Source organism: Atheta coriaria, unplaced genomic scaffold (genome assembly GCF_025399875.1).
Source record: "Atheta coriaria isolate IRGN ID8LTWV9N9 unplaced genomic scaffold, Caltech_Dcor_3.1 hic_scaffold_6_pilon, whole genome shotgun sequence".
In the NCBI taxonomy this organism is placed as follows: domain Eukaryota; kingdom Metazoa; phylum Arthropoda; class Insecta; order Coleoptera; family Staphylinidae; genus Dalotia; species Dalotia coriaria.
The window spans coordinates 11,981,395-11,996,905 of record NW_027045448.1 but is presented as its reverse complement, the minus strand read 5'-3'; the positions used below and the strand labels follow the sequence as shown (position 1 = coordinate 11,996,905).

Sequence of the window (15,511 nt, the reverse complement as noted above, 5' to 3'; positions counted from 1 at the left end):
CCGCTATGACAACATTGTAATCTCTTGTTTGATGTCGCCTCAAAGTCAGTAAACAGCGTGTTGTTTTGTTGACACGGCGATGAGGTTATGCAGTCATGTTTGGAAGACATCCTTCTGCGGTAGTTAGTTGGGTTGTGGGTTGGGGGAGCAGGGGTTGAAGATGGACACTTTACTAATGGCGCGTGTGTGTGTTTTAGGTCGCTGCCCAAGCTCAGCAGCCAGGAAGAGGACGGGCACACCCCCCACTCCCAGTTCACCGGCGTCGCCCACTTCGAGCCCATCCCGCACGACCACGACTTCTGCGAGAGGGTCGTGATCAACGTGAGCGGGCTGCGGTTCGAGACGCAGTTGCGCACGCTGAACCAGTTCCCCGACACGCTGCTGGGCGATCCCGCGCGCCGCATCCGCTACTTCGACCCGCTGCGCAATGAGTACTTCTTCGACCGCAACCGGCCCTCCTTCGACGCCATCCTCTACTACTACCAGAGCGGCGGCCGCCTCCGCCGTCCCGTCAATGTGCCGCTGGACGTCTTCTCCGAGGAGATCAAATTCTACGAGCTGGGCGAGCTCGCCATCAACAAGTTCCGCGAGGACGAGGGCTTCATCAAGGAGGAGGAGAAGCCGCTGCCTTCGCACGAGTTCCAGCGCAACGTGTGGCTGCTGTTCGAGTATCCGGAGTCGTCGCAGGCGGCGCGCGTCGTCGCCATCATCTCGGTGTTCGTCATCCTGCTGTCGATCGTCATCTTCTGTCTGGAGACGCTGCCCGAGTTCAAGCACTACAAGGTGTTCAACACCACGACCAACGGCACCAAGATCGAGGAGGACGAGGTGCCGGAGATCACCGACCCGTTCTTCCTCATCGAGACCATCTGCATCATCTGGTTCACGTTCGAGTTGTCCGTGCGCTTCCTGGCGTGCCCCAACAAGCTCAACTTCTTCCGGGACGTCATGAACATCATCGACATCATCGCCATCATTCCGTACTTCATCACGCTCGCCACCGTCGTCGCCGAGCAGGAGGACACCGCGCACATACTGCGCGCGCCCGTCTCGCCGCAGGACAAGAGCACCAACCAGGCCATGTCGCTGGCCATCCTCAGGGTCATTCGGCTCGTGCGTGTCTTCCGCATTTTCAAGCTGAGCCGGCACAGCAAGGGCCTGCAGATCCTCGGCCGCACCCTCAAGGCCAGCATGCGAGAGCTGGGCCTCCTCATCTTCTTTCTCTTTATCGGTGAGAGACGCTTTTCTTGCTCGACCCCACCCCACCCCACGCATCATCAGTATTCCGTATTCGATCGGTTGCGTACCTACCAGTGTATTTGTACTACCTACTACTACTACTACATAATACTACTCTAGATGACTAGCTGCAGGTGCTCGCCACAGAGGGGGACGCCGTTGCGCCTCCGACAGACATGTCTTTAATCTAGAGCTAGAGTTACTTACTAACTATGAGACTAGTTGCGTTCTGATCTTCTTGCACGAACAGACACGTACCAGTTTAGGCCGTACCAATTTAGGTAAACTAGCTGACTGAGACTGAGCCGCCTCTAGCCTCTAGCTAGGCACACCCGCCACCACTCAGGGTCACTCTCTAGGCAGGCACGCACGCGGCGGCCGGTGTGTTGTGGCCGTGGACCAGCGCCGACGCCCGCCCTCTCTGTTGCAGGTGTCGTGCTGTTCTCGAGCACCGTCTATTTCGCCGAGGCGGGCTCCGACCAGTCCTTCTTCAAGTCGATCCCAGACGCGTTCTGGTGGGCCGTCGTGACGATGACGACGGTCGGCTACGGCGACATGAGGTACAGTGGCTAAATCCCGGAATCTGAACCCCACTTTCTCCTCCTTGCAGGTGTCGTGCTGTTCTCGAGCGCCGTCTACTTCGCCGAAGCCGGTTCCGAGAACTCCTTCTTCAAGTCCATCCCAGACGCGTTCTGGTGGGCAGTGGTCACCATGACAACCGTCGGATACGGCGACATGACGTATGATGTATACACCTAATTCAGATTTAGTTGCCTCCACCGTAGTTGGGTACACTCTCTCGCTAACCGATAACCGACCGACTAACCGCTAACTGAAATGGCACGCGCGCCATTTTCTCAGCACGCGCACGCGACCCGCGGTTTCATGCCAGGCGCGGGCCTTTGTAACCACTGCTGACAGAAAATTCTTTGCTCGCCGGTTTCGTCGCGCGACACTCTCGATCGGCGCCCGCATTCCAAGAAGCACCTGACCTCATCTCTCTCTCTATATCACACCACCTCACTTTCTCTCTCTGTATCTCTCTGGAACCCCCCGAACATGCAGCACTCTAAACAGACACCCCGACATCCGCCTGCCCACCCCTCCTCCCTGTGATTATTTTTTAAATAACAGTTTGGTTTTAAATAGCATAAATGTCGTGTCGCAGTGAGGCTCGCAGTGTGCTCGCTCGATGTTCTTTCATATTAATATTTACGTTGTCTAAATTCTTCTGCTCACTTCCGTTTTTCTTCACACTTTCCTGTCTTACTATCTAACTCATTTCTCTCGGTGTTGTTCTGCTTCCTTCCGAACTCTCTAACTAACTACTACACTCTACCTCTACTCTTCTTTCTTGCTCTGTTATCTATATATGAACGTGTATTATATATAACTGTCGCGTGGCGTGTTGTTGTACATTTTATTTTCTATATCTATATGTGTGTGTGTCGAGATTGTTGGCCGCGTTGTTGACCCACACAGAAACACACGAGGAACAAAGAATTTTCACTCTCGAGACCTAGACCAAGACCAATGCCAGCAACGGTAATTTGGTTGGGCGAGAAAAACGCCGCGGACACGCTCGCTCTCTACGCCCGTCAATGTCTCAATGCCTCCGGAATGGACGTTTGTAATGTTGTTTCGATATCCGACCCGCAGTAACATCGAGCATGCCTACATGTTGTGATCTCTGTGTCGATCGAGGCGAACCACCAAAAAAAAAAAATGCCTCTGCCACGCTCGCCCGCCATTCGCCCATCCCTGTCGTGTCTCCCTTTCAGATGACACCATCGAATTGTTTACCCAACAGCTGTCTGTCGCAAAAAAAAAAAAAACTAAATGCACTGCACTCTGACCAATAATATGTGTGTGCCTATTGTGTGATAATTGTGCTTTGTGCTGCGCTGTCGCATGATTTCGTTCTTTTGCACGTTTTCTACAATTAGTTGCGTTCTTTTTCAAATCGCTTAGTTTTGCTTGCAAGCAGGCCCAAAAAGCTGAGCTGCCGCTTTAGTGTGATGCACCGCTCTTCACTGCTTTGCATGCGATTGCGAATTTGCAATTGTGGCGCTATTTTATTACTTAACTTAACTGATTATGTCTTGTATACATTTATATTTGGTTCTTCCACACTCACCAACTAACAATTAAGTGCTCTTACCTTGAACTGATCGTCATGGCGGCGATGCGGTGCGGATGACTAATGTGTTGTCTGTTTTCTGTTTGCCGTTGCGTCCTGCAGGCCGGTGGGAGTCTGGGGGAAGATTGTCGGTTCTCTGTGCGCCATCGCCGGTGTGCTGACGATCGCTCTGCCCGTGCCCGTCATCGTCTCCAACTTCAACTACTTCTATCATCGTGAGACTGATCAGGAGGAGATGCAGTCGCAGAACTTCAATCACGTGACCAGCTGCCCCTATCTGCCCGGCACGCTAGGGCAGCACATGAAGAAGAGCTCGTTGAGCGAGTCGTCGTCTGACCTCGTCGAGCTCGAGGAGGGCCTCTTGGTGACGCGCGACCAATTGGCCCGCAAGCAGAACTGCAATCCGCGCCACAACAACAACATCAACGCCATGAGCATCGAGACTGACGTCTGACTACGAGGTAAGCTTCGCGCGCGCACGCACTTGAATCACATCTGCGCTGTGTTTGTGTGTAAAGTTGGTTGCCAATTGTATTTTCCGGTTTTTGTTTTTAGTGACGGATGCGCTGCGCCCACGGCTGCTCCGCGCCCCGCCGTCCCCGTCACAGTGTGTGCGCGCAGTGCTCCGGACCCTATCTGAACTGCCTCCGCCTCCGATTCGGTACTTTTGTATCTCGGTTGTTTTCGGGTGAGTTATCCTGCCAAAAAATAAAACAAAAAGAAGCATATAAAGCAACAAACAGAATAAGCTAAAATTTAAACACAAATTCAACCAAAACACGCACGCATCGATCGATGCGCGAAAAACCATCAAAGCACGAAGAGGAAGTCGAACGAGAAGCGAAGAAGTGAACTAGCAGCGAAAGCGACGACGAAGAAGCAAACAAAAACTAAAACTCTTAGTTAATATAATATACAAAGAAAAATGCATATATACATATAAAATATAAACTAATTAAAATTTATTAAACAAAACACGATATAACGAAGATTACGTACGATTTCAACAAAAATAAAACAACAAGAACAAATCAAACGAGAAACGGAAGAACGTTAACACGACCAGGATGCGTGGGACACGCGCGACGAAAGCAGTGTGAATGTGCAGCGCGTCTCAACGAAGAAATATCAGGATGAAGGGCGCTAGCGAGACGTCACAATCGGATACACTACCCGCGTGTGTAGCAGTCCTGCTAGGATCTACTCACATTACATTATGGATGACTAACGAAGATAACTTAATCCATAATTATATATTATACATTATAACGTACGCTAAACAAACAAACAAACAAAAACCACAAACAAAATGGACTTTGATATTTCTAAATAATAATTAACGCAAATAATTTAAACATGAAAACGATGACGAAGACGATGAAGAAGACGGATGAGTTTGTGTGCGATATGCGCCCCCGATGCGCGCGCCGCGCACATGGGAATCTAAAACAAAGACATTTGACACGGAACCGCGGGGGGCTCGCGTCGTCGTCACCCCTTGCTTGCCGCCGACGTTATCTAAACAATGCAAAGAAAAAAAAACTAGCAAACCCCATACAGTATATCCTCGTTTTAAACCGAACCAGCAGCCCCGGCGAGCACGTCGGGCAGATGGAAGCCAGCGCCCCCACCAGGAATTAAGATGGCCCCCTGTTTCTCCGCGTAAAACTAATTATAATTGCCGCCGTACCGTATCTCGTAGTAGTGCTCACCCCGAACTCTTTTAGTCGGCACTGTTTTAAGTGCTTGTTGTATAATCGGGCTGTGTGAAGCTTCTAAGTAAGAAAATTTCAAACCAAAAAACAGCAAGTTACGTAAAAACAACACACACGATATGACAAGATTGACAGATTACCTAAAGAAATCTTTACCTTTACCTTTTACCTTTGAATTATTACGTACGTTTACGAAACGAACAAGCAAAAAAAACAAAAATAATATTATATTAATACCAAAAAACGGAAGAGTAAAAATTATAATTAGGGTTGGATTAGCTTTAGCCCTCGTTACATATCCACCCCCATCGCGCCACCACCCAATCTCCCTTGTTCCTCCCGTCGAACACCATTGCCACCCTCTTAAATCTCGATTTTCAACAAGAGCGTGCGGGCGGCGCGCGCCCTATCCGCTTCCAGCCGCCCCCGGGTCGCCGGCCGGCCCGCGACCCCTTCGCAATATATCACATTCACTACCAGTTTTCGAACAAACATCAACAGTTCCAAGAAACGGATTATTTGACACACACGAATGCTGACGAAAGTTGATGATTAATTGTACAACAAATGACAACTTGTATCTACGCAAAATCCACGCCCCTTTAACAAGAACAAAAAAAACAAGTAAAAATAAAATGCAGAAGAAGCAGCAGCGATCCCCGAAAATGCTACCACCTTACGTACCAGCAACGTAAAATTAACAACAACTTCGTGCGAGCAATGTTAAACAAAAATTAAATTAATCATTACTGTGTAGATAATCAATAATCAAAAACAAAAAGAATCGGAAAAGTGAATATCCCAAAAATAACGCAGCAAGCAGCATCGCAGCCATTTATCGATTAATTAATTAATTAATTAAAATGAAACGCAAAATGAAAAAGCTATTAAACTTCAGAAGTTACAAAAAACGTTTACTTACCTTAAATCTTAACGCAAATGAGAAAAAAACGCAAAGATTAATAAAAAAAAACGTATGGGATAAGTTTTCAATAGTAGTTTTTAATTGTGAATAAAAACGAGAATGAAAATATGGAAACGTAACACACCAGAAAAAACCAATAAATTATTAGAAAGATAAATAAATTTAAAATGAATTTAAAAGATAAAGTAATAAAATGCGAACATATAGCGAAAATGGAGAAAACAATGAAAAAACATAAACACCGAATTCTGTTTTCGTTTTTGTAATGCGCGACCACCGCCACCACCGACGAAGCGGCCATCTTGTTGATTCAAGATGGCCGCCTCTCAGTCCGACGCAGTGCGCGCACACGGGTGCGACCACCACCTGCAATTTAATGTTACGGATAATTAAATTTAAAGATGAAAAAATGCAAAAACAAATAATAAGATGAATGAGGAAAAAAAAGCATAATAAATTGATGATAAAATTGTTGTTTCGTTTTCGCCGCAGAGGGCGGCCTCGCGCGCATACGCAGTGCGGCGGAGTGCGGAGGATCCGGCCTCTACCGCGCGCCCGCCCGCGCTTGCGATCCGAAACGAGCGCGAGGCCGCCGCCGCCACCACCACATAAAAAAAACACACACCAAAAACTAAATCCAAACAAAAAACATTGAAACAAAAATTCTACAAAAACGTAAAAAGTATAATAAAATACACAAAAAGGAAATAAAAAATAAATACCCACATGCGCGTCCGACGCCGCTCATTGTCATTTATTTGTGAATCAGTACGAATCTAGTCATGTTTGTTACAATTTAAAATATTTTATAAATGTTGATTAATATACGACATTCCTATTTCAACATGACCGCCATTTTATTACCCCGACCGAATTCTAGGATCTGCAATAATCAAGCCAAACGACACATCGTTGATAGGGTAAAACATTTATTTCTCACTCGCTAGTTTTGCAAGTTCTCCTAGCAAACAATAAAAAAGATTTAATTAGTGTAGTTCTAACTTCAGTGTAAAGTAATAGTGAACTCCTCCCTCATACTGACGCCAGGTTTTCGCACCGTCAAACTTCTTCCTTCGGCATCATAACTTACTGGCAACTTTGTATCACCAGCTAAAAACAAAATCAATTTTAATTATTTTGAAGTCAAAAAGAAGCACGTAATGATATCAATACAAACCTTTGGTGGTAAGAACAGCACTGGTAAAACCTTTCGGTGCTCCAAGCACTACAACCCTCTCCAACCACGACAATGTGGGATAGTCAGCATCTTTATCAATCTTGGTCGCAGTCAACTTGTTGCTAGCATATATAAACTGTACGTATAAATATTTCTTCTTCCTGTACCCGTAGCTTTCGTAATCATCGATGTAAAGTGTTCCTTTGGCGGATTTATTACCATCCAAGTTTACGTATAGTGTGTAGGGATCATCATGCATAAGCGTAGATGCTCTACGTGGACGATCCATCCTCGGAACAATAGATCCACCACGGTAGAAAGCGGGAATTTTGTCCGCGTTAACAGGGACCGTAATATGGCCATTACCTTGGTATGCCTTGAAGTCTAATATGTCATACCAAATCTCATTGGGAGGCAGGTAGACTTGTGCGCTGCTTGCTCCTGCTTCAGAGACAACTTGCGCCAAAACCGAGGTTCCAAGTAATACCTGATTGTCTATGTCAACTACTTCTTTGTCTTTAGGATATGAATAGTACAGAGGACGAATGACAGGTTCACCGCTGCGTTCATGCTCATAGAACTCTGTGTACCAGAGCGGTAAGTGAGCATAACGGAGTTTTAGAGCTGAACGGATTCTAGCTTGGATTTCAGTTGAATAAAGGTAAGGTTCCCGGCGTTTTGTGTCAATATGAGCATGTTGGCGGAAGAATGGCAGCCAGATTGCAGCCTGGTACCAACGAGTAAGCAATTCCGGGTCGGGATTGTTGAAGAAACCGCCAATGTCAGCACCGCAGAAACTAATACCTGCGATGGCTTCCGACAAGCACATTGGGTAACTGGCAGCAAGGTGAGACCATTCAGCAGCGTTATCTCCAGTCCACATTGCAGTATATCGTTGACTTCCAGCATAATGCGCGCGGGTCAATTGGAAAGGTCGTTTGTTGGCGTTCCTTGCGAGGAGACCTTTGAATGTGATCATCGACTGTCAACAAATAACAAAAATATGAATTAGGTATTTTTGCATTTAAACTCTAAAAAAGACTTACATAATAAATGCCGTAGAGATTATGCACATGACGATGTTCCCATCCACCATAATGCAACAAATCCTTAGGCATAGTGATCTCAGGACCATTAAACACCGATGGTTCGTTCATATCGTTCCAGATGTACATTTGATCAGTAGATCCTTTGAAGTTTTCCAGAGAGTACAAATTGGCGTAGTAATTAAAGACTTTCGGGTCGAAAAAGTCGGGATAACTACTAGAACCAGGCCAGCACCAGCCTTCATACACATTACCATCCTTAGTCTTCACATAGTAATCGTTATTCAAACAGTCTTCATGCAAGAAATATCCTGATTCACGTTTAACATGTGGATCAATAATGCCCACTAGTTTACGACCGGTAGCGGTTAAGTTGTGCTGCATAGCTTCTGGATGCCCAAACTTAATGTTATCCCAGGTAAAGTACTTTTTGCCTTCTGTGTACTCAATATCTAACCACACAACATCCACAGGGAAGTCATTTTCATCTAATTTCTCTACCACTGAACGAACATCTTCCTCATCATTGTAATTCCAACGACATTGATGGTAGCCCAAGGAGAATAATTGCGGTAATGGTGCGACACCGGTTAAAGAAGCGTATTGTTTAACTGCTGCTGACGGGGTAGGTCCCATGAGGATGTAGAGATCAAGGACGCCACTCTCGCTCATGAAATGAACATCTACTTTTTCTTCAGTCTTCGAACCGGAGACCAGTTTAACAATGGATGAAACAACGTCGCCATCTTTTGAGTTGACCACGTCCACCCAAGTTTCGGCAGCGTTTTGCCAATAAACACCAACAGTGTTATCCTCACTATTATCAAAAGTTATTACAAATAAATATAATGCATAATAAAATATTAATAATTATGTTACCCATGAGCATAGAGAACCGGAACAGATCCGTAGATAGCCATAGTAGAATCTACTTCATATTCAAACACATCCAAGTTGTAGAGACGATAAGGATCTAATCCGCCTGGTCCAGTAGTCCTCAAAGCCAAAGAATCTGCATGTTCGGGAATACCATAGGCTCTCTGTGCTCCCGGGAATGAAATATCCATGCCGAGGGCTTCAGGGCCACGAGGTTTGCTGTCATGGTGAGATTTGAAATTTTCTTCCCAACTACCAGGGTCTTCAGGCTTTAATATAGCAAATTGTAAATAAAATAAAGTATTTAAATGATTAAATGTGTGTTCTTACTGTTTTGGCTGGAGCATCTTCAGGAACTGGTTCATCAGCAGGCTTCCTCCTGAAATGCTCCATCATGAACAATCCCCTGGCATTGATAACCGCTACCACTTTATCCTTCCTAGCAAACTCAATAGTAAATGGTGAAGCAGTCAATGTGGCTTTGTTTTCACCACTTTGAACAACCACCATTTGCTTATTTCTGGTCTGAACAGTGAGTTTACCCACTTGTGGAGCATTCTCAATGATTCCCTCAACACGGTGACGCTTATGTAAGCCATTGATTTCATCGGCAAACAGATGGAATCGATCATCGGCCAACGCCGTCAATGTAAGTTTAAAACTGGCATCATCCTCAATGTTCTTCAAAGTAACATCAAGACCATTTTCTGTCACCGTGAGTGTATCCAGATCCAATTCGAATTTCGAATGACCCGGCTCGATCTTTCTCAAACGTCGGCAAAAACTGCTTTGTTCACATGTTTTGAAGTTGTTCCTATCTACAGACGTTATCACACTGACTAGGATTCCCAGAAGGAATAACCTGCAAGAAATGTTTGAATATAGGTAATTTAAACATGCACATAATGCATAAATAACACTAGATGAGTAATATATAATCAATATTATCAAGACGAGCAATAATCGCATGAGAAACAATATAATCTGCTGATGTATATAATAAAAAAAACACAAATGATAACATGACATGATTAATGCCGGTGATTCTGTTGTTCATAACCGAAAGTATGGAAAAATGTATGTAACAAACGTTATAATATGTGAATAAATTAATTCCGATTAGGATTTTGACATTAGAATTTTATATTACGTTAGTAAAATCACATTAACTATGGAAAACTTGATGCTTACCTTATCACTAGTGCCATTTTGTCACTGACAGCACAGGTGGACCGGGCACCAATGCACAATGTCGCACTGACGGATATACACAGTGCGTAAATGAGGATATTTTATGCACTGACGTGGGTAAAGGAGAATGGGAGACGACCTCTGGTATAACGCCGTCTATATTACGATAGCATTTGCTGCTCCCCCACATGAGTACCGATTTCTAGCTTGTAGCTTCTCGAACGCTGGTTATAAACCGGTTGGAGTAGATGTCGCACGTGGGACCGTTTCAGCCATTTTAAGCACGGTCTCCAATGGTAATTCTAAACTGGTTACTTTTAAAATGACGGTACCTTTACTAAAATGAAAAATAATATAATGTAATTGGTTGTTTGTAGTCTTTATAATTAAGTGATAATATATTTATTTATACTTTTGTTTATTTTTGTAATATTAGAATACAAGCAAAAGCATTATAATAACATTAGGAAACTAAATCGGTATAGTTTACCGTAGGAAACCGAATCGCTGAAAGAGAAGACGGTAATCAGCAAAAAGAAAAATTTGTCACGTCCAGACGAACCGCATTGTTCCGTCCGCGCCTAGCAGGCGCCAGTCGCATTACCTGACCGAAGCACATTTAGCATGCCAATTAGCTTCTGTTATAACACGCTCGGCGCAGTCGCGCATTGCGCCCCGGCGTCATGTATTATTAATGCCGACAAACATTACGCATTACGCTGCGGTCGGTATGCAAGCGCGAAACGTCAAACATTACTCAATTACAATAGCAACGCCTCGCAGGTCTCAACATCACAATGGTCCCAGCAGCGCAACTCAAACATTCTTCTCTGTTGACTAAGTTTCTTCAATTCTTCGTACTTCTAATGTGTCTGTACCCATAGTAGCCGTAACAATAGCGCCAACAACTCAACAAAGTAATGAGCAATGACAATCATGACAGAGACTAATAAAAGGTGACACAGTCACTCACTGTAATCAGTTTACAAACACGACCTTTACATTTACAGTCTTATACAGTATCATCAACATTATCCAACATGTGGATGTGGATGAAACCTATTTTTTTCACAATAATTATAATTATTAGCGCGAATGCAAGCAACGTGAACGAAATAACAACACAGAACTTCGACGCGATGGTGAAGAACAGTAATAAATTGTGGATCATGGAGTTCTACTCGCCAACGTGTCCTTACTGCAAGGAATTCGCACCGGAGTACGAACAAGTTGGGAACGCGCTGGAGGGCACCAATATTAAAGTGGGACGTATTGACGGAGTCCACAATGATCACCTTGCGCAAGTGTATCAAATCCGTGGATACCCTACGGTGAAGCTGTTCAAACCCGAGAATCCTACTCCAGAAGATTATAATGGACCACGCAAGGCGTCTGTTATTATTGACACTGCGAAAGCCTTGCTCCACGACAAGCGAATCAGGAGTTTTGGTGAAGTCTATTTGAATCTCCCGCAGGTTAACTTGATTTGTGCGATTTGTTTGGTTTATTTAATCTGAGGACTTTGCAGACGAGAAGAATACCACTAACAAATGGTGCTGCTTCGCTTGGTATCGATGACAACTACTAATTTGAGCTTAAATCTAAAATGAAATAAATATTTTGATGGGGACGAGTTTGGCACGATGTTGGTTTTGGTTATTATTGCTCGTTTTTGCTGATGCCGATGCTTGTAACCTAAGAAGATGCGGTGGAATGTTGCTCAGGTGTGCGGGTTCTCTTTCTCTTTGTATGCACACAAAGTTTTATACGCTCTCGAAGCGGCGTAGTTATATGGCATTATACAAACTGGCACAGTACGAAACGACGAAAGTATGCAGGTGTGCGCCTCGCGCTGTTTTGCTTCTTCGGGGCCGGCGCGGCGTAAGCCGAAAGCACAAAAACCTCTCCGGCTGGATTTGCTATATGGTGATGACGATGAGCAAGCGCGCGGTCGCTCCTCGCAGCCCGATCGGCGACGGGCGATGAGAAAAGTTTAAGAGATGCACGTGCACACCAATTTCCGAGTAAAGCGAGCCGTCAAGCCGCATGAATTCACGACGCTCGAATAAGATCAGCGCGCGCACACTCCGCTCAAGTCGGTTTGTCATCATCAACTTAACGATTCACATTCAGATGCAGATCCAGATACAGATTCGCGCGCTCGCGCGGCTTCTTGTGCGGAACTGTTGCACATTGCTATTTTTATCGCGCTAGTGTTTGTTTTTGCAGCTAAACTCGGCCGTCCACGTGGTTTTCATAAAGACACATTGCATCCACATTCATTGACAGCCATGTGCGGCAAATATTGTTGCACGTGCATCAAGTGGCCTCAATTCTCCATTAGTCTAGCAGTAGTTAGGGAGTTGCATGGAGGATGCTGAGTGACCAAAAGTTCCTTCAGTGAAAAATGAACATCATATCACGCCACGTACGCGATAAATGCTCGCCGTGTAGAGTTTCGAAGGTCAGTCGGTGGCGCCGGTGCGTCGGGCTCTCCGGTGCACCGCATACTCAGGTGTACAACGCCGGCCGGCGACGAACGATCGAAGAAAAGGCGAAGCCCGGGCCAGTTTCCCACGTGTGCGCGTACCACCCACGGGTACCAAAGACAATCCGCTAACTAACATGCAATCGCAGTGGAAATCACACAAACGCCGCTGATTTTAATTTCAAATCACTTTTTATCTCACGATTTCAACTATAACTAAGCACTTCCAGTGACAACAAGACATTTAAAATTTAAAGTGAAATATTTTATCTGATTTCTAATGTTATGAGCTCTCAATACACCTTTTAGACGCTTTGTTGAGCAAATATTTCCAAATAAAAACCCAATTCGCATCTAATCTTGTTCTCAAACCAAACAAAAAAAAACGGCTCCCTTCTTTATTTTTTCCTTTGGGTCTCGCACACATTGATGCCTATTATACGCCAAAATCTATTGATTCCTCTTTCAGTGCGTTGCGCCGACAGAAACCCACAAAAACGATAATTTCGCCAGGCAGCCATCGTCACACCCGCTAAAAACTGATCTAAAATGCTTTAAAGAGCACTAAAAACCACTTTGAAGTCTCAGGTGTAAACAATATTGTAAAATCGGGCATTGCATAGGACGAGTTTGGGCCGCGCAATGAATGAGTGAGAACTTTTAGGGCTTTAAATTTCAAACACGCACAATAAATCCACCTGACCATGCCGGCGTGACTCCGTATGGGTTCAGCCACACTGCCGCACACTTTTAAAGGCCCCAAAACCATCCGGCATAGCTACAAGTGGAAAAAGGACGCGCGATGTGTTTGGTTGTGGCGACCGCTTGTCGGGGAATGCGGTAAATCCGATTCTACCTGTTGGATGCACTTTAATATAACGAAAACACCTACAAACAACCCATACCAATACACATACACATCTTGCATCCTTTACCTACATAATAGGGCAGTTTCTACTCGAAGTTTCCAGTTACACGTTGTTGCGGGTTCCCATGAGGATGCACTTTACAATTACCGATAAATTTCTGCAACGCCACCACGCCCACCTCACAACACTAAACAGGAATCAATTTCGATGAAAAAATAAGTCACAAAACGAAATCATAAATAATTGCTTGTCGTTTTAATCCGGTGATCCTTGAGATTCAGTTGAGGACCACACGGAATATCATATCGATGGCTTAATCAGCGCATGCTTAAACGATAGGCCCACCCGATAAGGTAATAATTAACATATTACCAAAGAAGGGCCACTTGCGCCTTATTAATGACCATGCCTCAAAACAAAAATGAGTGGCGGTCATTGTTTCACGACGTCGCTCGGCGCACATCTGGACCACACGCACATACGCACCATTAATGTTTGGTAGCGCAATGTCAAGCATGCGCAGGTATGTGCAACTCAATTAATTATTGATAGCCCGCACGCATCATACGCTCGTTTATGCATGTAAATGATAAAGAAACGTTTCGCGCACTTGCGTCGGCATCGTGTGCGGTGGTAGGTACGACTAAGTACGAGTTATGTAAATGTACCTGATGTCTTCATAATACCTTCCACTGCGTATTAACCTGTACAGAGATTTCAATTTATGGGTAATTAATATTTTTCAATTTTTAAATTAAAATTCTCTCGAGGTTGAGATAATTAAATTAATGCCTTAATTTAAAACTGTAAGCATAGAGAATTTTTTTAAATTTATTTTATATTTATCTTAAGTGTAAAATATTTAAGGTATCAATTTCAATCTGATAATCTTAACGATGCTGAGATATGAGATAAAGGGTGTGTTTTGGTCTAATATTTACGCTTTTTGGGGACCACAACCACGACCACCCCGTTTAAATGATCCAGAACGTCGAACAAAGCTGTTTATTCTCAGCATTACGAAACCCACCCTTCGATACGCCCCAAACGCCTGCACCGATTATATCCAATGCACAGGTCTTTAACTGCTGAAGATAAAACCCCGTAACATGTGTGAATTGTGAACCTGTCATAACCAGTCCGATAAATTGAATATGTGTTTAATTTTTTTGCTTCTTAGGCCATCAATTAACACCTTTGATATCAAACAACGTTTTAGTCGGGTTTTAAGCGAAAGTGTTTTGCGGTTTACAAAGTTATCTGACGACAAGCGCCAAGTGCATGCAAGCGGCGAGTAATTTGTCTCACACGCTGCGATCCGCGCATTTTTCGAAGGAATCTGCGCTCACGCTCAAATAAACAGATGGTAAAAGCGTGAAAAAAATCGGTGTCGCCTGCCAAATAGCGCGCAGCGTCCGAAACGAAAGATGCACACACTGTGTTGGTTTTTATTTGTTGTTATTGTGGTTCATCCTATCCGAATGCAAAGTCCTTTTGTTTCGCAAGCGTACGCAATGCGCAGCCTTCGCTTTCACGCAAATAGCGTATAAATATAATTAAGAAATATATTGAAATCAGCTGTTGGCCATTTTTACCAGTTAATGTATTTCGGTAACAGCTGGAGGTGTCTGGGAGCGAGGAAAAAACTCGAAATAACTTAAATCGGGCATGTGAAAAACAATAAACTGTGTAATGTGTTGCCTAAAAATACAGGATAATTGATTTCATTCATTTTTGCTTCATTCATTTTCAACCCGCTCGGCGAAGAGAAACAGAAGCCATTCGAGCGGCTATACCGTAGGAATATAATTGGAAATAATATGTTAATTTCTCATCGTCGCTTTC

At 44.4% G+C, this 15,511-nt stretch overlaps 2 protein-coding genes and 2 long non-coding RNA genes across 16 annotated transcripts in view; 2 read left to right on the top strand and 2 right to left on the bottom strand.

The window, feature by feature from the left end:
• LOC135794721 (uncharacterized) overlaps nucleotides 1–3,530 on the bottom strand; it is a 71,479-nt gene extending 67,949 nt beyond the window's left edge. Inside the window, exon 1 of the long non-coding RNA XR_010548939.1 lies at nucleotides 3,401–3,530. This is a non-coding gene — a long non-coding RNA (uncharacterized lncRNA). The remainder of the gene's footprint in view (nucleotides 1–3,400) is intronic.
• Sh (Potassium voltage-gated channel protein Shaker) overlaps nucleotides 1–6,863 on the top strand; it is a 72,944-nt gene extending 66,081 nt beyond the window's left edge. For 9 of the 13 annotated variants that reach the window (XM_065306090.1, XM_065306094.1, XM_065306092.1 and 6 more), the window contains 4 exons: nucleotides 198–1,231; nucleotides 1,850–1,979; nucleotides 3,482–3,840; nucleotides 3,935–6,863. In XM_065306090.1, coding sequence (XP_065162162.1) covers nucleotides 198–1,231; nucleotides 1,850–1,979; nucleotides 3,482–3,833 — 1,516 coding nt within the window. In that variant the 3' untranslated portion in view covers nucleotides 3,834–3,840; nucleotides 3,935–6,863. Of the gene's footprint in view, nucleotides 1–197; nucleotides 1,232–1,669; nucleotides 1,800–1,849; nucleotides 1,987–3,481; nucleotides 3,841–3,934 lie in introns of those variants that run through there. The other 4 variants (XM_065306091.1, XM_065306103.1, XM_065306100.1 and 1 more) reach the window with 3 other exon arrangements.
• A 68-nt stretch (nucleotides 6,864–6,931) lies between these two features.
• On the bottom strand, nucleotides 6,932–10,461 carry GCS2alpha (glucosidase 2 subunit alpha). Its single transcript, XM_065306089.1, has 6 exons — nucleotides 10,310–10,461; nucleotides 9,449–9,980; nucleotides 9,122–9,387; nucleotides 8,243–9,059; nucleotides 7,197–8,178; nucleotides 6,932–7,129 (listed from the first exon to the last, which is right to left on the bottom strand). The coding sequence occupies exons 1-6, from the start codon at nucleotides 10,324–10,326 to the stop codon at nucleotides 7,023–7,025; spliced, it is 2,721 nt and encodes a 906-aa protein (XP_065162161.1). The 5' UTR covers nucleotides 10,327–10,461; the 3' UTR covers nucleotides 6,932–7,022.
• A 609-nt stretch (nucleotides 10,462–11,070) lies between these two features.
• Nucleotides 11,071–11,939, top strand: LOC135793645 (uncharacterized). Its single transcript, XR_010548675.1, has 2 exons — nucleotides 11,071–11,784; nucleotides 11,838–11,939. It is a non-coding gene; the product is annotated as an uncharacterized lncRNA (long non-coding RNA).
• The last annotated feature ends 3,572 nt before the right edge of the window (nucleotides 11,940–15,511 follow it).

Bases quoted from the DNA above. Each gene is read 5' to 3' on its own strand.
- GCS2alpha (XM_065306089.1), bottom strand. The intron at 8,179-8,242 runs GTAAGTCTTTTT...ATTTGTTGACAG, and splicing joins ATCTCTACGGCATTTATTAT to TCGATGATCACATTCAAAGG. The intron at 7,130-7,196 runs GTTTGTATTGAT...TTTTGTTTTTAG, and splicing joins TGCTGTTCTTACCACCAAAG to CTGGTGATACAAAGTTGCCA.